Source organism: Natator depressus, chromosome 14 (genome assembly GCF_965152275.1).
Source record: "Natator depressus isolate rNatDep1 chromosome 14, rNatDep2.hap1, whole genome shotgun sequence".
In the NCBI taxonomy this organism is placed as follows: Eukaryota; Metazoa; Chordata; order Testudines; family Cheloniidae; genus Natator; species Natator depressus.
Window position 1 is genome coordinate 3,080,655 of NC_134247.1, and position 20,873 is coordinate 3,101,527.

The 20,873-nt window shown below is 65.8% G+C and overlaps 1 protein-coding gene across 1 annotated transcript in view; it reads left to right on the forward strand.

The window, feature by feature from the left end:
- The window catches only part of BAHCC1 (BAH domain and coiled-coil containing 1), a 78,397-nt gene that overhangs the window by 51,012 nt on the left and 6,512 nt on the right, over positions 1–20,873 (forward strand). The window contains 20 exon segments of the mRNA XM_074972132.1: positions 305–410; positions 1,329–1,537; positions 1,989–2,147; positions 2,302–2,495; positions 2,875–3,235; positions 4,445–5,224; positions 8,813–8,985; positions 9,721–9,775; positions 9,778–9,850; positions 10,249–10,301; positions 10,304–10,379; positions 14,880–15,000; positions 15,404–15,686; positions 16,894–17,052; positions 17,538–17,863; positions 18,086–18,193; positions 18,938–19,070; positions 19,632–19,746; positions 20,196–20,271; positions 20,702–20,810. Of these exon segments, the coding sequence (XP_074828233.1) occupies positions 305–410; positions 1,329–1,537; positions 1,989–2,147; positions 2,302–2,495; positions 2,875–3,235; positions 4,445–5,224; positions 8,813–8,985; positions 9,721–9,775; positions 9,778–9,850; positions 10,249–10,301; positions 10,304–10,379; positions 14,880–15,000; positions 15,404–15,686; positions 16,894–17,052; positions 17,538–17,863; positions 18,086–18,193; positions 18,938–19,070; positions 19,632–19,746; positions 20,196–20,271; positions 20,702–20,810 (3,669 nt within the window).

A 20,873-nucleotide genomic window follows, 5' to 3' on the forward strand; every position in this document is an offset into this window, starting at 1 on the left:
CCACACAGCCCTGCCGGTGCCCCTCAGTCCCATCCTTCAGCCCCACCCTCAGGTTCCCAGCCCTGTGCAGTGTCCTGTCGAGAGCGCATGGCAGCCCCAGCTGGGGGGTGAGATGGGCACAGGCAGGGGCAGGCTGAGACCCCGTCATGTGTGTCCCGATGAACACGGGAACCCAGGGCGAGAGGCACGTGCCTGGCCTGCACCCTGGGGGGGGGGGGGGGGAGAACGGGGTGGGGGGGGTGAGGGATTCTGTTCCTCACGTCTCTCTCTCTCTCTCATCTCCCTCTCGCGGGGCGTCCTGTAGCCGGCTCAGCACGACCCATGCACGTCATCGACCTGGAGGCGGAGGAGGAGCGGAGCCGCCTGTGCGAGGAGCGACTGGGGATCACGGGCCGAGAGCTTCTTCTCCAGTAAGGAGCCAGCGCGCCCTGGCACACGCCGGCAGGAAACTCAGGCTGGCTGGCCTCCCCACCCCCTCCGGGGCTGCCCGGATCCCACGTCCCCGGTATTTCTCTGCCCTGGGTCTTAAATGGGCCATGGGTGGCCCCCAAGGCCTCTGGGTTCTGGTTGGAGCAGGGCCAGTAACGGGCTTTGGGCAGTGGGTGGGTGCCGGAGGGGGGCTAGGCTGTGCCAAAGTCTCTAGCTTCATTCTACAAACCATGGGCCCAATCTGGAATGGTGCAGCCTGCTGGCAGCTCGTGCCGGGGCCCAAGGGTGCTCAGCCCCCCAGGATTGGGCCCGTTCGCAGCTGCAAGGAGCAAGGGAAGGAGGCAGCAATCTCGGAGCTGGACGCAAACCCTGTCACTCCCAGACCCTGCAGCTCCAGGGCCGGGCAGCGCAGGCCAGGGATGCAGGGCACCAGGACACCTGGGTTCTGTTCCCATCTCTGCCATGGGTGTGGCCTTGGGTGGGGGTCTGTCGGCCCCCCCATTTCCCACCTGTAGAGCAGGGGTGGGGCGGACCCTCCCTGGGAACTGCTTTGCCCTTGCTATGTGCATGGAGCCCAGCGCATGTCTCTGGCTCAGGGCCCAGTGTGCGACTCACATGGCAGCTGGCCCAGTGCAGGCGCCTCGGGCTGGTCCCGTCCTGGCTAACGAGGCAGAGGGAGCCCAGAGCTGGCTGGACAAGTGACCGGCATGGTGCATGCCTGGAACCATGCCTGGGGGCAGCCAGGTGCCCGCGTTGTCGCCAGGCATCTTGTGTCTGTTTCCAGCGATGGGGGCAGCTGTGGGCAGAGGTGGGGAGCAATGGGCACGGTCAGTACAGATGGCTCCAGGCCGACCTGTGGCCCCTCTCACCCTGTTCTGTGTCTCCCCTTCACTTTGCAGGGAGAACAAAGACCTCGTGGACTTTGCCAGGATCCACCCATCCAGCGGCTGCCCAGGCGATCTCACCCCCCACCTCATGATTGCAGGCGGCTCCTCCCTCCAGGCCGGCCAGTTGGGTGGGGACCCCGCAGCCCACGCACACCCAGCCCACACGCACTGGCTGCCCCGGACGCGCAGCCCCTCCATCTGGATGGGGGGACACTCATATGGTCAGTGCAGGGCGTGGCCAGCTGGCCGCTGCTGGGGAGACGGGGTCCCTGGCTTTGCTCCAGGTCTTTGGGCCTATCTGGGCCCTGGCATCATGGGGGCTGGGCATGCTGCCAGCCACACACCTCTGTTGGCGCCCCTCAATCCCCTGCTGCACCCGCCCTGGCCTCCTGTTCGCAGGCACTGTGGATTGGAGCCAGGGCTCGCTGGGGTTAGAGTCCTCCAGACTCCTCCGGGTCCTGCTCTAACTCAGCTCCCAGCAGCCGTGGTCTGGGCGTCCCAGCTGCCACACGGAGCCTGGCGCGTGGCCCGGGGGCTCGCTGCCCGGCCCGGGTCTGTCATTGACAAGTCCCTGAGTCTGGCCATGGTGCCAGCCCGCTAGAGTGGGTTGCTGGGAAGGTGCCTCTGGCTACACCAGCCCCCATGACCCTTCTGTGTTTGTTCCCTCCACAGGCATCAGCCACCCGGCCTTGCATCAGAACCTGCCGCCCGGCTTCCCCGCCTCCATGCCCAGCACCATGCAGTCCGTGTTCCCCCTTCCCCAGGACCCCCCAGCGCAGCTGGTCATCCTGCCCACAGAGCCGTCAGCCCACGGCGCCCCCCACACGCTGGGTAAGGGCAGCCGCCAGGGGAGACGCTGCCCCTTGCGGAGCGTGGGCCCAGCGCCTGGCTCCCTCTCGCCCGGATTCCCTCAGCCAAGGGCTCGTCGGAGAGGGGGGCATGACTGGGCTGAGGCTCTGTCTAACCCCCTGCTCTCTCTTGGCAGCTGATGTTATGGACCAGGCCTCGCTGTGGCCGCCCATGTACCCGGGCCGGGGCCCCAGCTCCCACCTGCAGCACGCGGGCCAGCTCCCCGTCTACTCGCGCTCGCAGTTCCTCCGGCAGCAGGAGCTCTACGCCCTGCAGCAGCAGCAGCGGGCGGCCCAAGCCCTGGAGCTGCAGAGGCAGTCGCAGATCCAGGTCGGGGGCAGGGGGCCAGCGGGGAAGGGTGGGGGGGTGTTCGGAGAAGGGAGGTGCAGGTACACGGCTCCTCCCAGCCCCTGGCGGCCTCATGCCTGGGGAGCCGGCACTGGGCAAGCCGGGCTGGGACCATCTGGTCTCTCTGGGGTGGGTGTCGGGCTAGGGCGTGAGGCCAGTTTGTCTGGAGCATGGGGCTGGGTCCTGGGGCTGACCTGTCTGGGGTGTGGGGCTGGGACTAGGCCCTGGGGCTGACCTGTCTGGGGTGTGGGGCTGGGACTAGGCCCTGGGGCTGACCTGTCTGGGGTATGGGGCTGGGCTGTGGGGTGACCTGTCCAGAGCTGGGCCGTGGGGCTGACCTGTCTATGTCCTTGCCCCACAGCGGAAGGCGGAGGAGCAGCCTGGCGAGCTGGAGGAGCCAGGCCACGAGAAGCCCCTCAAGCCGTCCCACAAACCAGTTGCCTTAACGCCCCCCACCAAGGGCCTCTCCTCGGCGGCCCCCTGCCCTGCCAAGCTCTCACCCTGCTGCCACTCGCCCGCCCTGCAGCACCCATCAAAATGCTCCTCGGCGCATCCTGCCGCCCCCTGCACTTTACCCGTCTGCCCGGCGCCCAGCTCGGCCATTGCCCCGCGCTCCCCGCCCGCCAGCCCCGGCCCCTCGCCCAGCAACAAGGGCAACGAAGCAGAAGACAAGCGGGTGGAGGGGCAGCCGCCCAGGGGCTACCCCAAGTCGCTGGAACCAGGTGGGGAGCATGCTGGGGCTGGGGTTGGATGGGAGCCATTGGAGTGCCGGGGCCTGAGCCCTGAAGCAGACAATGGGGCCAACCCCATTCGTGTGCCTGAGGCCAGTCCTGTGGGGTGGGGAGCTGGGGCCTCTGGCCATGGGGCCGGGGGAGGCCATGCTGAGGGCCTGCCCCAGCCCTGGTCAGAAGGATCCAGCCTTGTCAGGACAGCAGCTGGGCATCATGGTGATGAGGCCAGTGGGGTGGGGGGAGCTCAGGGCCACCAGGGGCAGGATGAGGTGCCCTGGTGGCCCTGGTTCTCCATGCTGGGATGGGTGGGGTGCGGGGCGTTTGGCAGTCAGCCCTGTTTGTGGGAGAGAAGCCTAAGGGAACATGTGGGGCGTCAGCGAGGCCAGAGCCTCCCCGTCCGGTGCAGCCCGCCATGGAGTGGCCCAGTGCCCAGGCAGGCAGAGGGGCTGGAGTTGATTGGCGCCCGCTAGGGATCTGGCCCCAGGAATCCACCAGGCGCTTGCGGGCCGTATGTGCCTCGCACTGCCCGAGCTCCCTCCCTGTGCCAGCCGCTGGCCCTGCCAGCCCTCAGACAAGGGCATTTAACTTAGCTGGCATCACCGCCAGCATTTACATTGGAACCGTGTGTTGGACGTAGCATCTGGTCCCAGGGTTACCATGGGGATACCCGCCAGCAGGGTTAATGGGGCTCGGTGCCTGGACTGCAGCCAGCTCCCCTTCCCCAGCACCGGCTAAGGCCTGCCTGCCGGGCCGGAGGATTGGGGTGGGGAGCTCCGGCGGGGAGCAGGCTGGGCAGGGGGTGGCCTGGCCCCCCTGAGGGGCTACCTGGGATCAGAGGGGCCTATCGAGTCATCCCACGCACCCCCCTTGTCCCAGCTTGGGAGGCACAGACCTGGCAAACGGGTGGGCCAGTTAGACACGTCCCCTGGGCCCCTGGTGGCTCGGGGCTGGGGATCCCAGGCAGGCAGACACCAGGCGCCTCTGACCAGCTGGCAGGCCCATGGGGCTGATGGGAGAGGGCAGGGGGAACATCCAGGCAAGGGCCTCAGGGGTGGGAGACCCCCAGATACTGAGTAGGGTGGCGGGGGTCAGAGCCCTCTCCTGGAAAGCGTTGGGGATGGGGTTGTGGCTGGCCCCTGGCGCTGTGGGGTGCGCGGTCCCCTCCCCTGCCCTCACTGACTGCGCTGCCTTGCCCCACAGACCTGCCGCCTGGATACAGCTACCCCGCCGTCAGCATGGGCTACTCCTCGCCGCTGGCCGTGCATGCCGCCGAGCCGGCCGACCCCGACACGATGCAAAGCGTCTCCCCGGCGGCCGAGCCCGAGCAGTCCCGGACGTTCCCTCCCACGGAGGAGCCGTGCCGTGCCAGCGCTGCGCTAGAGGAGGCCGGGCGGGCGGCGCAGGGTGCCACGGCCGAGCCCAAGGCCCAGGCTGCCATGGGCCAGCATCTCCATCACCACCTCCTCCTCCTCCCCCCGGGGCAGGCCTCCGGGGAGCTGGTGGGGGCAGCGTCAGGGCGGGGCCCGGTGGCGGAGCTGGGAGACATGCCCTACGGCCCAATGCTGGGGGGGCCCAGCTTGGCCTCGGCTCAGGGAGCTCTGGAGGAGAGCGGGGGCCTGGAGGAGCAGCCGGGGGCAGCGCAGCTCACCGGGGCACAGGCAGGCCCCACCCCGAAGGCCTCGGAGGATGCAGCCGGGGAGGAGCACGCGGCGGGGCGGGAGGCCGGCTGCGAAGAGGAGCAGGAAGGCGACTCCCTGAGCCTCCTGCGGGCGGGCAGCGGCCTCCAGGGCTCTCTGAGCGGGCTGGACGCACTGATCATCGCGGGCATCGACCTGGGAGACCTCCCGGCCCTGAGCCCACCCAGCGTGGCCCCCCCAGCGGCTCCCCCCTCGCCCTGTCCATGCAGCTCAGGGATCACCCTGCTCAGCGAGCTGGCCGACCTGGAGCTCCAGCGGCAGAGGTGTGACGCGGCGGTGGGAGGTAAGGAGCTGCCACCCTCCTCCCGGGCCTTACATAGGGCCCCTCCCTGGGCTGGGAGCCCCCCCATTGCAGCCCCTCTGCTCTCTGACCCCTCCACTCTACAGAGTGGGGATGGCATCGGGCCGGGTGCAGTGTAGGGTTGGTGTGGGGTGGGGTGGGCGCAGTGTGGGGTTGGCACCAGGCCAGGCAGCTGCAGTGCAGGGTTGGCATCAGGATGGGTGCAGTGTGGGGTTGGCATTGGGTGGGGTGGCTGCATAGGGTGTCAGGGCGGCCACCGCGGGGCAGTGGCCCAGTGCAGACATGCACCATCCTGGCTCTGAGAAGGCGGCAGGGGCTAGTCTCTGGGGGCTGGCTGGGCCAATCCAGCTCCCTGGCTCACTAGGGGCAATGGAGACCCCCGGGTACCAGCACTGCCAGCTCTGCTGCCCAGCACAAAGCGCCAGCACCCTCAGTTCTCTTGGGATGTTCATTTCCCCACAGGCCCGGGTTATGGGGTGCAGAGAACCTGGGGGGCATGGGGCTGGGATACCGGAATCACTGCCTTCAGCTGGGGAGACCCTCTTCCCCCAGCCTGCCTGGCCCCCCCGCCCTGTGCTCGCGCGCCTGCCCCTCAAGGCAGAGAGGGGGCTGGAGAGGGAGGGGACTGAGCCAGCTCTGCTTTCTGCTGCCAGGGGGAGGCCCCAGAGCTTAGTGTCCCCCAGGTTCCTCCCCAGTCCACATAACTCCCCCCCAGTCCTTTGCCTTGGTCTCCTCCCCCTGCTGGGGATACTGTGGGGTTCTTGGGGCGCTCAGATAGGGAGCAGGGAAAGCACACCTCCCCCTGCCCGGGCCAGACCCAGCCACACCGGGGGCGGGGTGTTAGAGCAGCACGTGGGCATCACTGCTGGAGGGGGTACACACAGGGGAAGGGTAACACCCAGAGCCCAGGGGGCAGCCCCTGGAGAGAGGTGAGGAGCCAGGTCCCAGCGTGGCCCTGCTCTGTCTTGGTAGTGCTCCCTACCTGGCCTGGCCCTCAAGCCCTTGTCCAACTGGTTGCACTCTGCCCCTCTCCGGGCCCGTTTCCCCCAGACATGGCTGCTCCCTAGCGGATCTTGGCCGAGCGGCTCCGTGTCCCACACAGGCAGGATGCGGCTGGGTCCCTGGCATGCCCCTCAGGGCGTGCAGCGGAGCAGGGGGGTGGCTGCCCTGCCAGATGCCAGGGTGCTCTGTGTGTAGGAAAACCCCCCACAGAGAGGGGCCTGCCTGGCCCGGGTGAGCTGCAGGCTGTGTTTGAAGAGCGGCAAACGCGCAGGTCGCTCGCCAGTCACCCAGAAAGGAGAGTTCACCGCGGCCAGGCACCCCCACCCTGCTCGCAGCGGGCACAGGTGCAGCGCACCGGGGATGTCCCCTGGGGGCAGGAGTTGGGCAGGTGGTGGGGTGCCAGTCTTCAGGTCCAGCGTCCCTTCTCCCCTGACACCTGGGATTCCTGGGCTCCCTACTCAGCCTGACCCCTCGCTGCCAGGCCAGGGGGGTTCCTGAGCCAGGGCTCTGGGAGGAGGAGGATCCGAGAAGGGGCACCAGGCTCTGAGTAGAAGGAGGAACCCCCTGGGCATGGCCCCAGTTATATGAAAAAAAGGGAAGGGAGCAGATGGCCCCCCAAAGCCGTTCCCATCTCTGAGCCCCAGGGAACAGACTTGGGGGAGCATCCTGTCCTGAGGATGGGACTTTCCCCACTCTAGGGCTGGGGATCCTTTTGGGGACCTGGGTGTCCTGGCAGGAACAAGGAAACCCAAAACCCGACTGCAGCAAGAGCCGGGGCAGGGAATGGGCACTGGAATGGGAATGGGCATCGGAGGGCAGGGAATGAGGCGTCAGAGGGCAGGGAATGGGCACCCAGCACACGGGGGTTTGGCCACGGGGCGCAGCGCTTAGGGTGCAGGGAGCTTGCCGGGACTTTGTCTCTGGGATCGAGTTGTTTATTTCCTTAAATTCTAGAGGCAGAAAATCCCCAGGCATGCGGAACCAAAACAACCCAGCATCACCCCCCACTTCCCCTGCCCAGCTGTGTCTGGCCTAGCCATGGTAGATACAGGTTTCCTGGAGAGCACAGGTGGGCCAGGTCTGGGTCACCAGATCCCCACTCCAGGGCTTTGGCTGCTGCTAGCAGCTGAGGTTACTGGGGGCTCCACACCCACAGACATGGCCCCCCAGCCAGCCTGGCCCAGTCGTCCCACTCACACGGCCCCGCGCCACGCCATGGGCCCTCCTAGCCCACCGTCACTGCAGGGCTATAAATAATCTTCTGCTGTGCACTGACGGTTCTCCTGCCTCCCACAGTCGTTCGGCCAAGCAAAGTCTGTTCCTTTCATCTCTGCTCAGACGGTTACTGTTCCCAGAACCCGCCCGCCCTGTGCCCGCAACGGAACGGAAACCGCACGCAGGCATTCCCGCCCGCTCCCACTGTTACGCCATGCACACCCGCCTGCACGTGTCTGCGCCCTCCCCGTCAAGGCCACACTGTCACACGCACAGGCGTGCTCAGCGTGCCAGGCCAGCAAACCCCTGCACACATGTGCACGGGCCCTCGGCAGGAGCATACCCGCAGTACGCCTTTCACACAGGTGTGGCCAAAGCCAGCGTCACTCGCCCAGCCGCGCACGGAGCACACAGCTTTCCCCATGCTGCCCGCCATGTGTGCACTCGCTTCTCGTACACAGCCCATGCCAATCACACGCACACGCATGGGCGCAGCCGTCCTCACTGAGCCTGGCTCCTGAGCCCAGTCGATGGGCCAGACGCTAGTGCTGAACCCCCCCTGCCTCTGGCATCATGCAGTCCCGGGGCCTTGTCGTTCCAGTGATCTAGCACGGACCAGCCTGGGGAGAAGCTATGTTGCCTTGGGCCCTGGGGAACCTGTCCTCTCCCTGCCCGCTGCACCGGCGGGACACTGCCCCCTCCCCACCAGCCACACCCACGGGACCCCGATCCCGCACGCCCCCCCCAGCCGCACCTGCGGGACCCTGCCCCCTGGAGCCTGTCCTGGGATGAGGCCTGGCTGGCTGCCCCCCACATCCAAGCTCTCCCCCCATTCTGCCTCCTCCTCTCCCTCCCATAGCCAGCCCTGACTCCTGCCTGCCATCACACAACCTTTGGCCTGGAAAAGCCCCCCGCCCCCGCCAGGTGGCTGCCAGGACCCTCAGGCCAAGGTATTTGGTGTCCCTGTAAACTCCCCTCGGCTGGATTGCTGCTCGGTATGCCAGAAATAAACAGCCTCAGAGTGCCGGGCTTGGCCCGGGGCAGGGAGCCAGGCAGTGGGCAGCACAGGGAGGGGAGGTAGCCGATGCCCATGGCAGAGGTTCTGGAGCCTGGTGCCCGGGCCCAGGGCCCATCTATACCAACTGGCTGGGTCTGCCAGCAGGCGCTGACATTCGGGGCTGCAAAAGGCCCTCGGGGGTGGACCCCTCTTTGTGCTCCTTCCCTGCTCGGTGCTGGGGGGTGGGCTAGTGGGGTTGTTAGCTAATGAACTGAGTGCCTCTGAGACAGCGGGGAGGGCTGATCCCTGCTGGGGGGCAGCTCTGCCTCCCCTGATCTCTCCGCTCCCCACAGCAGAGGACGAAGACTTGGTGGCCGTTAACCTTCGGAACCTGGCGACCATTGCTGCCCTGGTGGAGGTGGCCGGTGAAGAGAGCAGCCCTCCCTGCCTCAGCCCCTTGGCGACCCCCCTGGCGCCCCGCACACGGGGCCTGCGACGGAAATATACCTGGACCCCCAAACCCAAACCCGTGAGTGCCAGCCTTGCTGCCCTGCCAGTGCTGCCCCCCCAGCCTCTGCAGTACATGCCAGGGCCCACCCGAGCCACGCGCCAGCCTGGATTCCAACCGGCAACCCCCAGGGAAAGGCCCCCAAGCCCTTTCCCCTCTCTGAGTCCCAGGGCCCCATGGCGGCGTCTCTCTCCGCTCCTGGGAGCCCCGTGTTCTCTCCCCCAGCCTCCCTTTGGCCTCTGGGGCCCTGGGCCCACCGACAGTCGAAGGGCCCACCCAACGTTTAGTCCGGGGTTGCCCAGGGCCCTGCCCGGCTCCTGCCACACTCCAGAGCTAAGTGCGTTCCCTGGCACATGGGGACTCCAGGGCGCTCCCTGTCTCGCCAGGGTCACCCATCGGGCTCCTCCCTGAGGGGCCCAGGTGCCTCGCCCTGTTGGGACGATGGGAACTGGAGCCATGGGGACCTGCTGGCTGGGTGGCGTGGCCCGTCCCCGACAGATGGATCCCCCCTTGCACCTGGGATCCTGGAGAGAGGGGCTGTCCCAGCTGGAAGGGGAATGCACCCGGGCTTCTCCCCGCCGGGCAGCCGAAGCTGCTGCTGCCCTTGGCCCTTTGCTGGGCTCCAAAGGCCGATTCAGGCGGAGAAGGGGGGCCAGGCTGGTGATGCCAACGAAGGGAGCAGCTGGATGCCCGGCCGCCCAACCTGCAGGCCCTTGGCTCTCCTGCCTCACGCTGACGCTGGGCCTGCCCCGCCAGGTCTGCCCCCTGAAGGCCGCCATTGAGCAGCTGGACACGCAGGAGGTGGAGATGCGGTGGCGGAGCTGCAGCGCCGCTACAAGGAGAAGCAGCGGGAGCTGGTGAAACTGCAGCGACGGCATGACCATGAGTACGTCCCCCTCTGCGCACCCCGGCCATTGGCCTTTTGAAGCCCCACCCCCTCCCACAGCGACAGCAGGGCACGGGCCAGGAGGCCAGTCTGTGAAAGGGGCGGGGGATGGGGTGTGGGGTAGGCGGGGCGGGGCGGGGGGAAGCCGGCACAAAGGAAACACTGCCTGGTGTTCCAGGAGGTGTCAGAGCCCCAAGGAGAACCTGTAATAGCAGCAGAAAAACAAGGCAGGTGAAAAGTCACTAGTGTGATGAGTTTGGGGGCCGTTCTCAGCCTACTCCATGCAATGAGCCAGTCAGTGGAGAAGACGCAGGAGCCCAGAGCAGAGGGCAGGTAGGGGCGAGTTCTCAGTGAATCTCCTGGCGTCACTCTGCTTTTGTTGTGGCTGGTGCCCACAGGCACGACGAGAGCTCGCGGAGTCCAGCGCGGCGCGGCCCGGGGCGGCCGAGGAAACGAAGCACTCCAGCACCCTCGGCACCTTGCGGCAGAACAACGCGCTCAGCAGGGCTGACGGCAGAAAGTCAAGTGAGTGACGCTGCGTGTGGTGCTGTCGGGGAGGGATTATGGGGCTATGCCAGCAGCTGGGGCCCCTGGCTCCGGGGGTCGCTCGGCCCCAGGAAGCCCTGTGCTCTGTCTCCAGGGGTGTGCTGCATACAATTGCCTTGTGGCATGCGAGGGTGGGGGCTCATTCCCCATCCCCGGCATGGTAGATGTGTCTCTGGGCGCCCCTGCTTGGTCGTCTTAGCGAACCCCAGGCTGAAAGCCCACAGGGCAGAGAGCCCTTCAGGGCCTGGTGGGGCACGCCGAGTGCTGGGCACTGCCCTGTGTGTGTGTGGGCCTCAGCTGGGACTATAAACCTGTGGCCCCCTGCACTCGGCAGGAGCGTGTCCTGGTGTCCTTGCTCTCCTTCCTGCTTCTGCGTGGCACTGCCCGCCTCATGGCTCCTCATCCCCAGAAACGGCAGCGTTTCGGGGGCAGGAGATGCGGTCACCGTGTGTGCAATCGGCAGAGTGCGCTGGGATCCAAATGGGGCTGAAGAAAGGGCTGGCTGGCTGCAAGGTTGGCTTCCTCCTTCCTCTCTATACAGTGTGCTCCCTCCCCAGCCCATCGCCGAGCCGAGCGGTTCCGACTTGCCTGCACTGTTCCAGGGAGCCCCCCCGCTTCGAAGGGGAAGGCAGCGTTGCATAAAAGCTTCTTTATCTGTGCTGTATAAAGTCATTGGTCACGCTGCAGTGCTGTTCATTGCTGCTGGCGCTTTATTATTATCCATTAGCCGCCCGGCGCAGTCATTCTCGCACTCACGGGCCCTGTATAATTGTCCTTCTCTGCTACAAATTGCCTCTCCCGGCAGGCCCATTTGCATAAATCCTCCGAGCTAGTCCAAACATGATTGGAGTGTGTGCATGCAGTGCATCAATCCTGATGATTTGGTAATAATAGTTAAATCTGTACTAAATGGTTCCTTCAATTAAGACAGAGAAAAAAAATTAATCTCGAGGTTTTATGTCACAAAACATTAGCAAATGGAGTGAAGGTTAGAGTTAAAAAAAAAAAAAAAAAAAAAAGCAGTTCGTGTTGGCTTAGGGTTGCAACATGGCTCGACCATATGGCTGGTGGGAATTCTCCTGGGCTGTTTGGACAACTGGTTTTGCTCCCTCCGCCCAGTCCAGGGGAAAGAGGAGAAATCTCCCCACCCCCATCCTCAAAGCTCTGCAGCCCTCAGAAAAACAGTACGCTGAACACAGGGCCAGCTCCCTGGGAGGAGAGTCCCAGCCAGAGACGCCACGCGCTGCCCCGACTGGCACCGCCGGAGTGCCCCGCCTGTCAGCCCCGCACTCCCTGTAGCAGGTCTGTGTCCTCTGGTGACTGGAGAAAAGGGCTTCCAGGCTCCTCCGCAGGTACCTGGGCTGAGCACGACTGCCCTCATGTGAGAAGCCGGGCCAGGGCTGCCCGAGCTGCCAGCTCTCTGGTGGGGAAGGAGGGGCAGAAAATGCCATGGTGAGGCCCAGGGCAGGGGACTGGCATACCTGGAAATTCCTTCCCAGTTCCAGATCTGGCCACTTTCCTCTCCTGGTGCATGGGCCAGAGTCACTGGAGCTTCTGCTTTCCTGGAGTTGCTGATAAAGGACCCAACAGGAACCTGTGTGCACGCACACAAATCTGTGCCATTGACCCGGGCGGTGGCCAGACTAAGGCGTGTTCCTGCTGCTCATTGCACACGCGTGTGCTCATACACACACTGTCCTGCACGGATGCAGCCACACAGACCGGCACACTCACGTACGTGTGCTCCAGTGCATGCCCATGGACATGCTCATCCTCACACAGACACGTCTGTGCTCCAGTGCACACACACAAGTGCACAGTCACACAACCCTCCACTTGGCCAGACCCGCCCACTGCACACAGCCACGCCCCATGTTCATGCACCCACACACGGCCTTGCGGCGGGCTCCCTATGCTCACCCCTGCACTCTGCACACCTGTGTGCTCTGCACCCATCGTGCTGACACCCCCCCCAGCTCACACACTGCTTGTGACCCTGTGTGCACGCACATCTCTGCACAGATGCCCCCTGCCACATGCACTGGCCCCGCACCCCAGGAAATCTGCCTCTGCAGGCTGTGAGTCTGCAGCCCCACTCACAGGCCCTGCCCCTTCCTGCGTGCCACATGCGGGATCTTGGCCACAGCCATGCGACAAAGGCTCCTCCAGCAGCTGCAGCTCTGGCCCTTTGGCTGCTGTCCTGTCACTAACATTCCTGCCTCCTCAGGCTCCCCAAGGGCGCAGAGCTGTCTGAGCAGAGATGCCCCCCAAAGCCAGACACTCCCCTGGGGCAAAGCTGTGTTCTTGGGCCATGGAATCTCCTCGCAGGGCCCTATTCCTCCCTGGCTGGCCCAAGGGCCCCGGCTGGTGACTTGGGGAGCTGGGAGCATCCCTGCTTCCCCTCCTGGCTCTCTGGTTAGCTGGGGATTCCCTCCCTGCTGCCTGGAGCTGACACTGGGTGCTAGGGTCACGCAAGGGCGCCGGGTCAAAAGGTTGAGTGGAAGCGTCGGGCTGTGCCAGAGGAGTGTGAACAGGAGCTGCCTTGTGGTTGCGGGGCCAGGGGACAGCCTCAGACCCTAGCCAGGAAATCCAGGGCAGGGGAGCAAAGTCAGCTTCCCTGGAGCTTGGGGCTCAGCACCGCTCCTGGCACGGAGGGGCTCCAGGTGCCAGACCTTGGAGCAGCGAGATGCCCTGGTTTGGGGTGGGCAGCAGCGCTGGGAAGAAATGAACAGGGAGGGTAAATTAGCCCCATTCAGGGAGCCCCGGGGGGGGCATTCTCCCCCACCCACCCCTGGGCTTGAAATCCCGGTGGGGTGGCTGCTCCAGCTCGTGCCCAGATGCACGGGCAGTGCCCGCAGAGCTGCAGGCAGGGTTGTGGAACCGCCAGGGTGGGCACTGGTGTTGTGTGGGACCCAGGGTCTCTCCGGCTGACTGCACAGTGGGGATGGGGGGCGTGGCTGGTTCTGGCACCTGACCCACAGCGTCTCTGTGCGCTGCTCCTCGGGAGGTGCTGTGATCTGAGTGCTCGGGAGGAAGGGGGGGCTGATACCCACTGAACTTGCTCCACTTGTGACCTGCTCCCCATCCCAACCCATCCCCCACCCCCTTGGGCCCAGCTGCCGATCCCAGGCCCTGCCTGGTTTTTACTGCAGTCTAATGACTAAAGCAATTAGTCAGTAATAAATGCCCCCCGCCCCGGGAGGGCAGCACCTGTGCATCTCCCACAGTCTTCGGGGGGGTCTCCCCACCCCCCGCTCACCAGTGGCAGCACTGACATCCTCAGACGGGACGGGCCAGCCCCACGTGGGAGCTGCCTTTCCCCTGCCAGCCCCGTGCCCATAAAGCGCCCTGACAGCTGGGGATGGCCATTCATTTTTGGTGAAAGAGGCGATTGTCCTTGGAGCTGGTTCTCCCCCCGCCCCCACCCCCCCTATTAATTAGCTCCAGCAGCAGCCGCCTCACGGGCTCTGGAGGAATGTGGCAGGAAGGCACAAAAGCCCAGGAATGTCCCCGGGAGAGGACTCCCCACCCCGCCCCCAAAAGGGGAGCAGTTGCGGGGTGGGGGTGCGGGGGGTGGATCTGGCCTGCCCCAGCTGCGGCCTGCATTGTGTTCATTGTTGGGTGGGGGGATCCCAAAGCAGCCCATCCCCCGCCCCCAGTCCCCAATACACCTGCCAGGGAAGGAAGGGGCACAGGGCCAGTGCCTGGGAGGCTGAAGGGTAATGACACTTTGCATTGTCTGTGCAGCCTCTCAAAGTACCACAATGGATTTTGCCTCCCAGTTCCCCTCTAGGGGTGCAGAGACGTCTCAATGGCCCCATTTTATACAGTGAGAAACTGAGGCACTGAGAGACCTGGCGACTTGCCCCCAGTCGCATTGCTGGGACAAGAACCCAGTGCCAGGCCGGGGTGGGAGTTTGGAGCCGCTCTGGTTCTCTGCTCCAGCATGGACCTGGCTCATCACCAGCTGTTTGTCACGGCCCTTGGCTCCATAGAACGTGGCTCTGGGCAAAGGGGCCGGGTGGAGGCAAGGCAGATCCCTCCCCCACCCCCCTTGGCTGCCTGGTGCTGGGTGCAGTTCACAGTGCTGCTCAGGGCCCCAGGCTCAGTGGCTGTGGGGAGCTGGTGGTGCTGGGCTAGGAGCGTTCCTGGGAGAGTGCTTGGCTGAGGGGGCTTGGGAGGTCAGGCTCTGCACAGGGCCACAGGGCCTGGCAGTGAGGCTGACATTGGGGTGGAGGCTGGCTGGGATTCCTGGGGCAGCCGGGTGGGCGGCAGGACAGGGTTCCTGAGGTGGGGCTGGCTGTGGGGCGGGGCTCCTGGCAGGGTGGGACTGACGGCAGGGTGGGGTTCCTGGCAGGCTAGGGCAGATGGCGGGGTGGGCAGGCTGGTGGCGGGACTGGATTCCCGGCACCCCGGGACAAGGCCCGTGTCTCGGCGGCTCTGCACGCCCGGTGCACTGAGGGCTGCTCTCCCCCGCTCACAGGGCCGTGAAGACCAGCCTGTCCCTCCTGTGCTCGGAGCTGCGGAGTGACGGCGAGCCCAAGAAGAAGCGGAGCAGGATCGCTGAGGCGACCTACAGCAGCCTCAAGGGCGCCCAGGTGAGTGTCTGCTGCTGGCAGGCTCTTGCCAGGAACAGCCCCACCGGGCTGGCTGGGGGACGTGGGGGGCCGAACTGGTGCCAGCCCAGAGCCTGGCGCAGCCACACCACCTGCCCCAGAGAGGAGCCTCCAGCTGGATGCTGGGGGAGGGCGCTGGGCACGGTGCTCAGGGTCTCTGGGGGGCTTTGGTTGCTCCACACATGGGGCCCTGCCTGGGGGGCCCCATTTCCAGCCAGCCCCAGCCGGGAGGAGCAGGGATGAGCACCGCTGGGAAGACCAGCTCCTCTTCTGGCTAGCGGGACGGGAGAAGCCATTGGTGAGGGGCCGGACGGCAGGGCAGAGTGTGGCGGTTGGGCCCGCAGGGGTGGCTGGTGGCTGCTCAGGGCTGTGCTGTCTCCGGCCCACGCAGGACAAGGTGCGGTGCAAGAAAAGCAGCTCCCAGAGCAAACTTGCTGCCAAGGCGGCTCACAAGGTCTCCCAGCTGAAGCAGAAAGTGAAGAGCAAAGGGCTCCCAGCGGGCATCAGCCCCTTCCGCAGGAAAGAGCCCAGCCCCGGCAGCAGGATCCAGAAGAAACTCTCCAGGGCCAAGAGCGCCAAAGCCGCGGCCTCCACCAAGTACCCGCAGCAGGACCTGGCCAGCCGGGAGACGGCTCACTTCAAAGCCACGCCCAGCGCGGGGGCAGCCAGCGCAGGTACGGGAGTGGGGCAGGGCATGGGCCAAGGGTGCGGGGCCACGGCACAGTTGGGTCCCCTTGGCACCCAGCCCTAGTGCTGCCCCCCCTTCATACTGCTGCAGGGAGGCCCTCGCTGCTCCGGGCAGGCCCTGGGCACAAGTCTCAGCTCCATGGCTGAGGGAAGGGGCATCCCTCCCTGGGCACAGGGCAGCCTGCAGGGCAGGGCTGCTGTGGCAGCGAGATGTTCCTGGCTGCTGCTGCTCTGCCATGCTCACCGTGGGCTCCCTGGGGTGCCAGCTCTGAGAGAGGGGCAGGGGGCTCCCCAGGGCTGGGGGCCGTGCACAGAGGTGAGCGCTAGATCTGCAGCTATTGGGGGAAGGGAGGGGAGGGGAGGCCAACGGATGGAGGAATCTCTGTGGGACGAGGAATTTAAAAATAGCTCTGTCTGCCTGGCCCGGGGCTGGTTCCTGAGGTCGAGCCCGCAGCTGCCAGGCAGGGTTATCGGGCAGCCAGGCCCTGACACACAAGACTGGGAAAAACCCTCGGCTTCCTCTCCCCAAAAGCCCTTTGGTCCGGCAGAACAAAGAGAGGGGCCCGCCTGGGCAGGATGCAGGAAGGAGGAAGCTGGAGCAGGAAGCGCTCGCTGCGAAGGAGCAGGAGGTGCCATCCCCGGGGAGCGTCCTCCCCAGGTGAAGGGGCAGAGAAGTGGGAAGGGCAGATAAGACGAGGAAATCCAAGGCTCTTTGTGCCGGCCCTGGTTGTGTCTGGCTGCAACAAACCTCTCCCGGGTGCCCAGCCCTGCCCAGCATGGCTCTGCTCTGCTCCTGACAGGAGGGATCCTACTTCCCGACTGGCCACTGGGTTGGGGCCACCCAACCGTTCTGGGGGTATCCCCAGGCAAGCCCCAGGATGGCTTCCAGAGACTCCCCCAGCCACTCTCGGGCTGGCCTGTGGCTGCAGGCCAGGTGCTGCCGGCAGGAGCTGAGCGAATTCGGCTGAAATTCCCCGGGCACCAGGTCGCACCCCATGTCCTGCCATGTGGGACTTGCTGAGTCCCCTGCGGCTGCCCAGTGGGTCCCTTCCTGATCCCAGGGCCGGGCAGGGCAGTGTGGGGAGACGGGGCTGGGTGGGGACGGCCCCCCATGCCCCCTCTGGCTGGTGCTCAGCCTCACGCCCGCCATTGCAGTCTCTTCCTCACCCCTCCCGGCCTGGCCTCCCCCTGCAGACGCAGACTACGAGAGCGAGGACGGTGCCGCCCTGTCGCCCGACGAGACCCTGCCTCCCTCGGTGCCCCCCGCTGTGGTCGGGCCCTCCCCATCCTCGGTGGTGAAGATGGAGGCCAATCAGAAAGCAAAGAAGAAAAAGGAAAGGCAGGGGTTGCTAGGTAACGGGAAAGGCAGGCCGGGGGTACCGGGGATTGGCAGGTGCCAGGCACAGGGAGCACAGGGCAGGGGGCCCCTGGCACAGACCCTCCTGAGCGGGGGGCAGGCCATGGAGGCTGAGCTGCCTTTGCCCGGAGCAGGGGCAGCACGTTGGAGGGGCTCATGCTGGCACCATCCGTGCTGTACCCAGCACCTGCCCCGTCTGCCTATCTCAGGAGGCAGCGAGCGAAGCCAGATGCTTTGCTCGGCAGCTGCCCTGATGGAAACGTGTGGCCGGCTGGCCATGGTTCAGAGTCAGTGCCGGGAGAGCACCAGGTCGGGGGGCACCGTGCAAAAGGAGTCCCTGCTTCCCCTGCGGGTGCCCAAGGATGCTGGCCCACATGCCAGCACTGGGCCCCTGCTCCGTGGTGGGCTCGGGACAGGCACAGGCTGGCAGTCATCAGGACCCCTGGCCTAAGCAGCCTGTCCCTCCCCTCTCTCCCTGCAGGGCCTTGTCGAATCTCCAGCCCAGAGGGCGAAGTCAAGATCAAGCGGCGCCCGGGGAAGCCTGGCGCGGGGAAGCTGGAGAAAGTGCCCGCCAGGAGGAAGACAGGGGGCTGCGAGGGGGTTGCTAAGAAGAAGCTGAAGGGGAAGCCCAAGGAGAGCCTGCGGCAGCTGGTGAAATCCGGCGCAGGCAGCCTGGCAGCCAGCAACAGCCCCTTCCCCGGCACCGACTCCAGACAGTTCACACCCAGGGAGGATGGGGCCAAGATTTCCAGCGAGCGCTTGAAGAAAGCCACCCGCAAGACCAAGGTGCTGCAGTCGGCCCTGCGGGTGAGTGCTGGGGGGCTGGGGGCTCCTGTGGGTGAATGCAGGGGGCAGGAGGGCTCTTGTGGATGAGTGCTGGGGGTTCACAGGTGGGGGGCGTGTTGTTTGGTGCAGGGCAGTGGGCTGTGGTTGGGGGTCTCTGGGCCACAGCCAAGCACTGTCAGGGCCGGACGCGGGCAGGAGCTGGCTGTGCGCTAACTCCCACCCCCCTCCGCCCCTCCCCGGCAGCGGAAGAATGGGGCGCTGGCCCTGGCCCTCTCTCCCAGGAATGCCAAGGCCATCCTCAGCAAAGGCAAGAAGCTGGGCAAGGTGAAGAGCAAGGTGGCCACCAAACAGGTAAGGAAGCCAGGCAGCCCTGCCCCCCACTGCAGCAACCCCTCCTCCACCTTTGCCAGCCCTGCCCCCCACTCCGCTGCAGCAATCCCTCCCCTACCTCTGCCAGCCCTGCCCCCACCCCCACTGCAGCAACCCCTCCCCCACCTCCATGAGCCCTGCCCCCACCCCTGCTACAGCAATCCCTCCCCCACCCCTGGCAGCAGCCCCCATGGCCCCTAGTCTGTGGCATAGGAGCCAAGCCCTGAACCACATCCTGCCCAACCTGCCACGGTTGGGAAGAGACGCTGAGGCCAGCTGCCTGCAGCCCCCTGACTAGTCACCAGCCACCCAGCCGTCCAGAGATAAGGGGCTGGTCAGGGGCCTGTGGGCACAGAGCCATCTGGAGAGACAGAGCTGGCCTCAGGGCAGCGGGGGCTGTAGTCCTGTCCGGGGCTGTCTTTGGACCTTAACGGGGGACTGGGATTTGGGAGGAGCCGTAGGGAGAAGACCCTTGGGGCCATCCCTCCCTCCAGACGCTCCCAGGCTTCCCCCGGGCCCTGGAGACGTTCTCTTCCCCAGGCTGGCTGGGCTGCAGGCAGAGCTGAGCTCCCTGCTGGTGCTGTCGGGAGAGACCCAGGTTCAAGGCCTGGCTGAGCCACTGATATACTCAGTGGCCTGGCTGGGGGCTGGGTGAGGGGCTCCCTGGCAGCCCCCAGACCACAAGGGGGGGGTTTGCTCACGGCCCCCGGCACTCTGTCCCCACAGTGCAAGGGGCGGGCAGTCAGCAAGCTGCTGGAGAGCTTCACCGTGGAAGACGACTTCGAGTTTGACGACAACAGCAGCTTCTCAGAAGAGGAGGAGAGCCCTCGGCTGGGGGCTGAGCAAGGCGCAGCCCACGGTGAGCTCAGCCACCCGGGCAGAGCCCAGGGCTGCCAGGCCACTGGGGGATGGGGGAAGATGGCGCCATTCTCCAGCAAATGCAGCCTGGGGTGTGGGATGAATGGACACAGCTCGGGGGGGGGGTCCAGGGCAGAGGAGTCAGTGCTAAGGCACCCGACTCAGGACTCCTGGGTCCTCGCCTGGCTTTTTGTGTGACTGCCCTGCTCTGTGCCTCAGTTTCAACCATGGGGCTCTCAAGACTGGGGCTGTGGGGCTCAATCCAGTTATGTCTTGCAGCACTCTCGGATCCCTGGAGCGAGGTGGGGCCACAGAGTGGCGGGCCAGGATCCCAGGGGGGAGGGAACAGTGCACCCCACGGCTTGTTTCAGCGCTCTGTAACAAGAGCCAGCATCCCATGGGCAGCCCCCAGAAGCCAATGAGCATGCTCCGGATCCCTAAGCCACGGGAGGGTCTGTGAAGCGTGAGCGTGACGGTGGTGTGACTTGCCTTGCGGGCACGGTGTGGGCAGGGGGGCAGGCGCTGGCCGCCTGGGGGACTCATGCCCCATCGTCTCCCCCAGCGCACTCCTGTACTATCCGCAAGGAGGACCTGCGGGACGGCCTGCACGTGCTCATCCCCAAGGAGGACAGTCTGCTGTATGCCGGCAGCGTCAAGACCCTGCAGCCTCCAGACATGTAAGGGCCACACTGGCATGGGGGAGAGACGCGGGGGGACCCACAAGGAAGGAGATGGACGGATGGACAGACAACCCCTGCACGGGTGGGGCTGCTGTGATGCCCCTGGCCCGCCAGGGTGGGTTGCCCTCTAGTCCCTTTTGGATTTTCCCTGCCGTTCTCCCTCGGAGAGGCCACTGAAAGCGATGGTTCTCTGGGAACGCTCTTGGGATACGAAATGAGTCCTGTCCCGGCCCAGCCCCCCACACCCTGGTCCTGTCTCTCGCGCTGCTGCTGTGGCTGGCCCTGTGACCCCAGACTCCCGTCCAGCATAGCCACTCACTGGGCTCCGGGCCTCTCGGGCCGGATGTCCCACCTTCCCCATTCTGGGTGAGCTCCGAAAGCAGAGGCGAGCCCCTTCCTCCTGCCACGCTGGCCTGACCCCTTTGTTCGCTCAATCCCCCCTGCAGCTACAGCGTTGTCATCGAGGGGGAGAGAGGAAACCGCCAGCGGATCTACTCCCTGGAGCAGCTCCTGCAGGAAGCCGTGAGTGCTCTGCTCACCCTGGGTAAACACAGAGCTTGGCCCGGAGTCCCGGGGAGGGAAACAACCTGCCTCAGACAATCGGAAGGTCCCGGCCATCTGTGCAGGGCAGCCTTCAAAGCGCGGGCAGGAAGGGAGGGCTGGCGAGCGGCCGGGACAGCGGGGGACAAACAAGGGCAGGCGCGCACAATGCGCTGGGGCCAGCGGGGGACGGGAGCCAGGCCGGGACAGCAGCAGAGCACCCCGGGCAGCGGCTGGAGCACACCAGGACTAGCTGCCCCAGAACCTCACTGGTTCTTTGCCCTGTGTGCACTTCCCAGGCAGAGCTCTCCCCATGTGGTGCGACAGACACCTTCCCCCACCCTTTGCAGGGGAAAGAGGCCCCAGCCCTGCCGAGGAGCCCCCAGTGACCCGCGCTCTTGTCTCCTTCCAGGTGCTGGACGTCAGACCCCAGTCCAGCCACCATCTCCCGCCAGGCGCCAGGGTGTGCGCGTACTGGAGCCAGAAATCCCGCTGCCTCTATCCGGGGAACGTTGTGCGAGGTGAGGAGCCTGCAGGGTGCAGGCTGGGGCGCAGGCGCTGGGGTAGGAGCCGTTTGGGCTGTG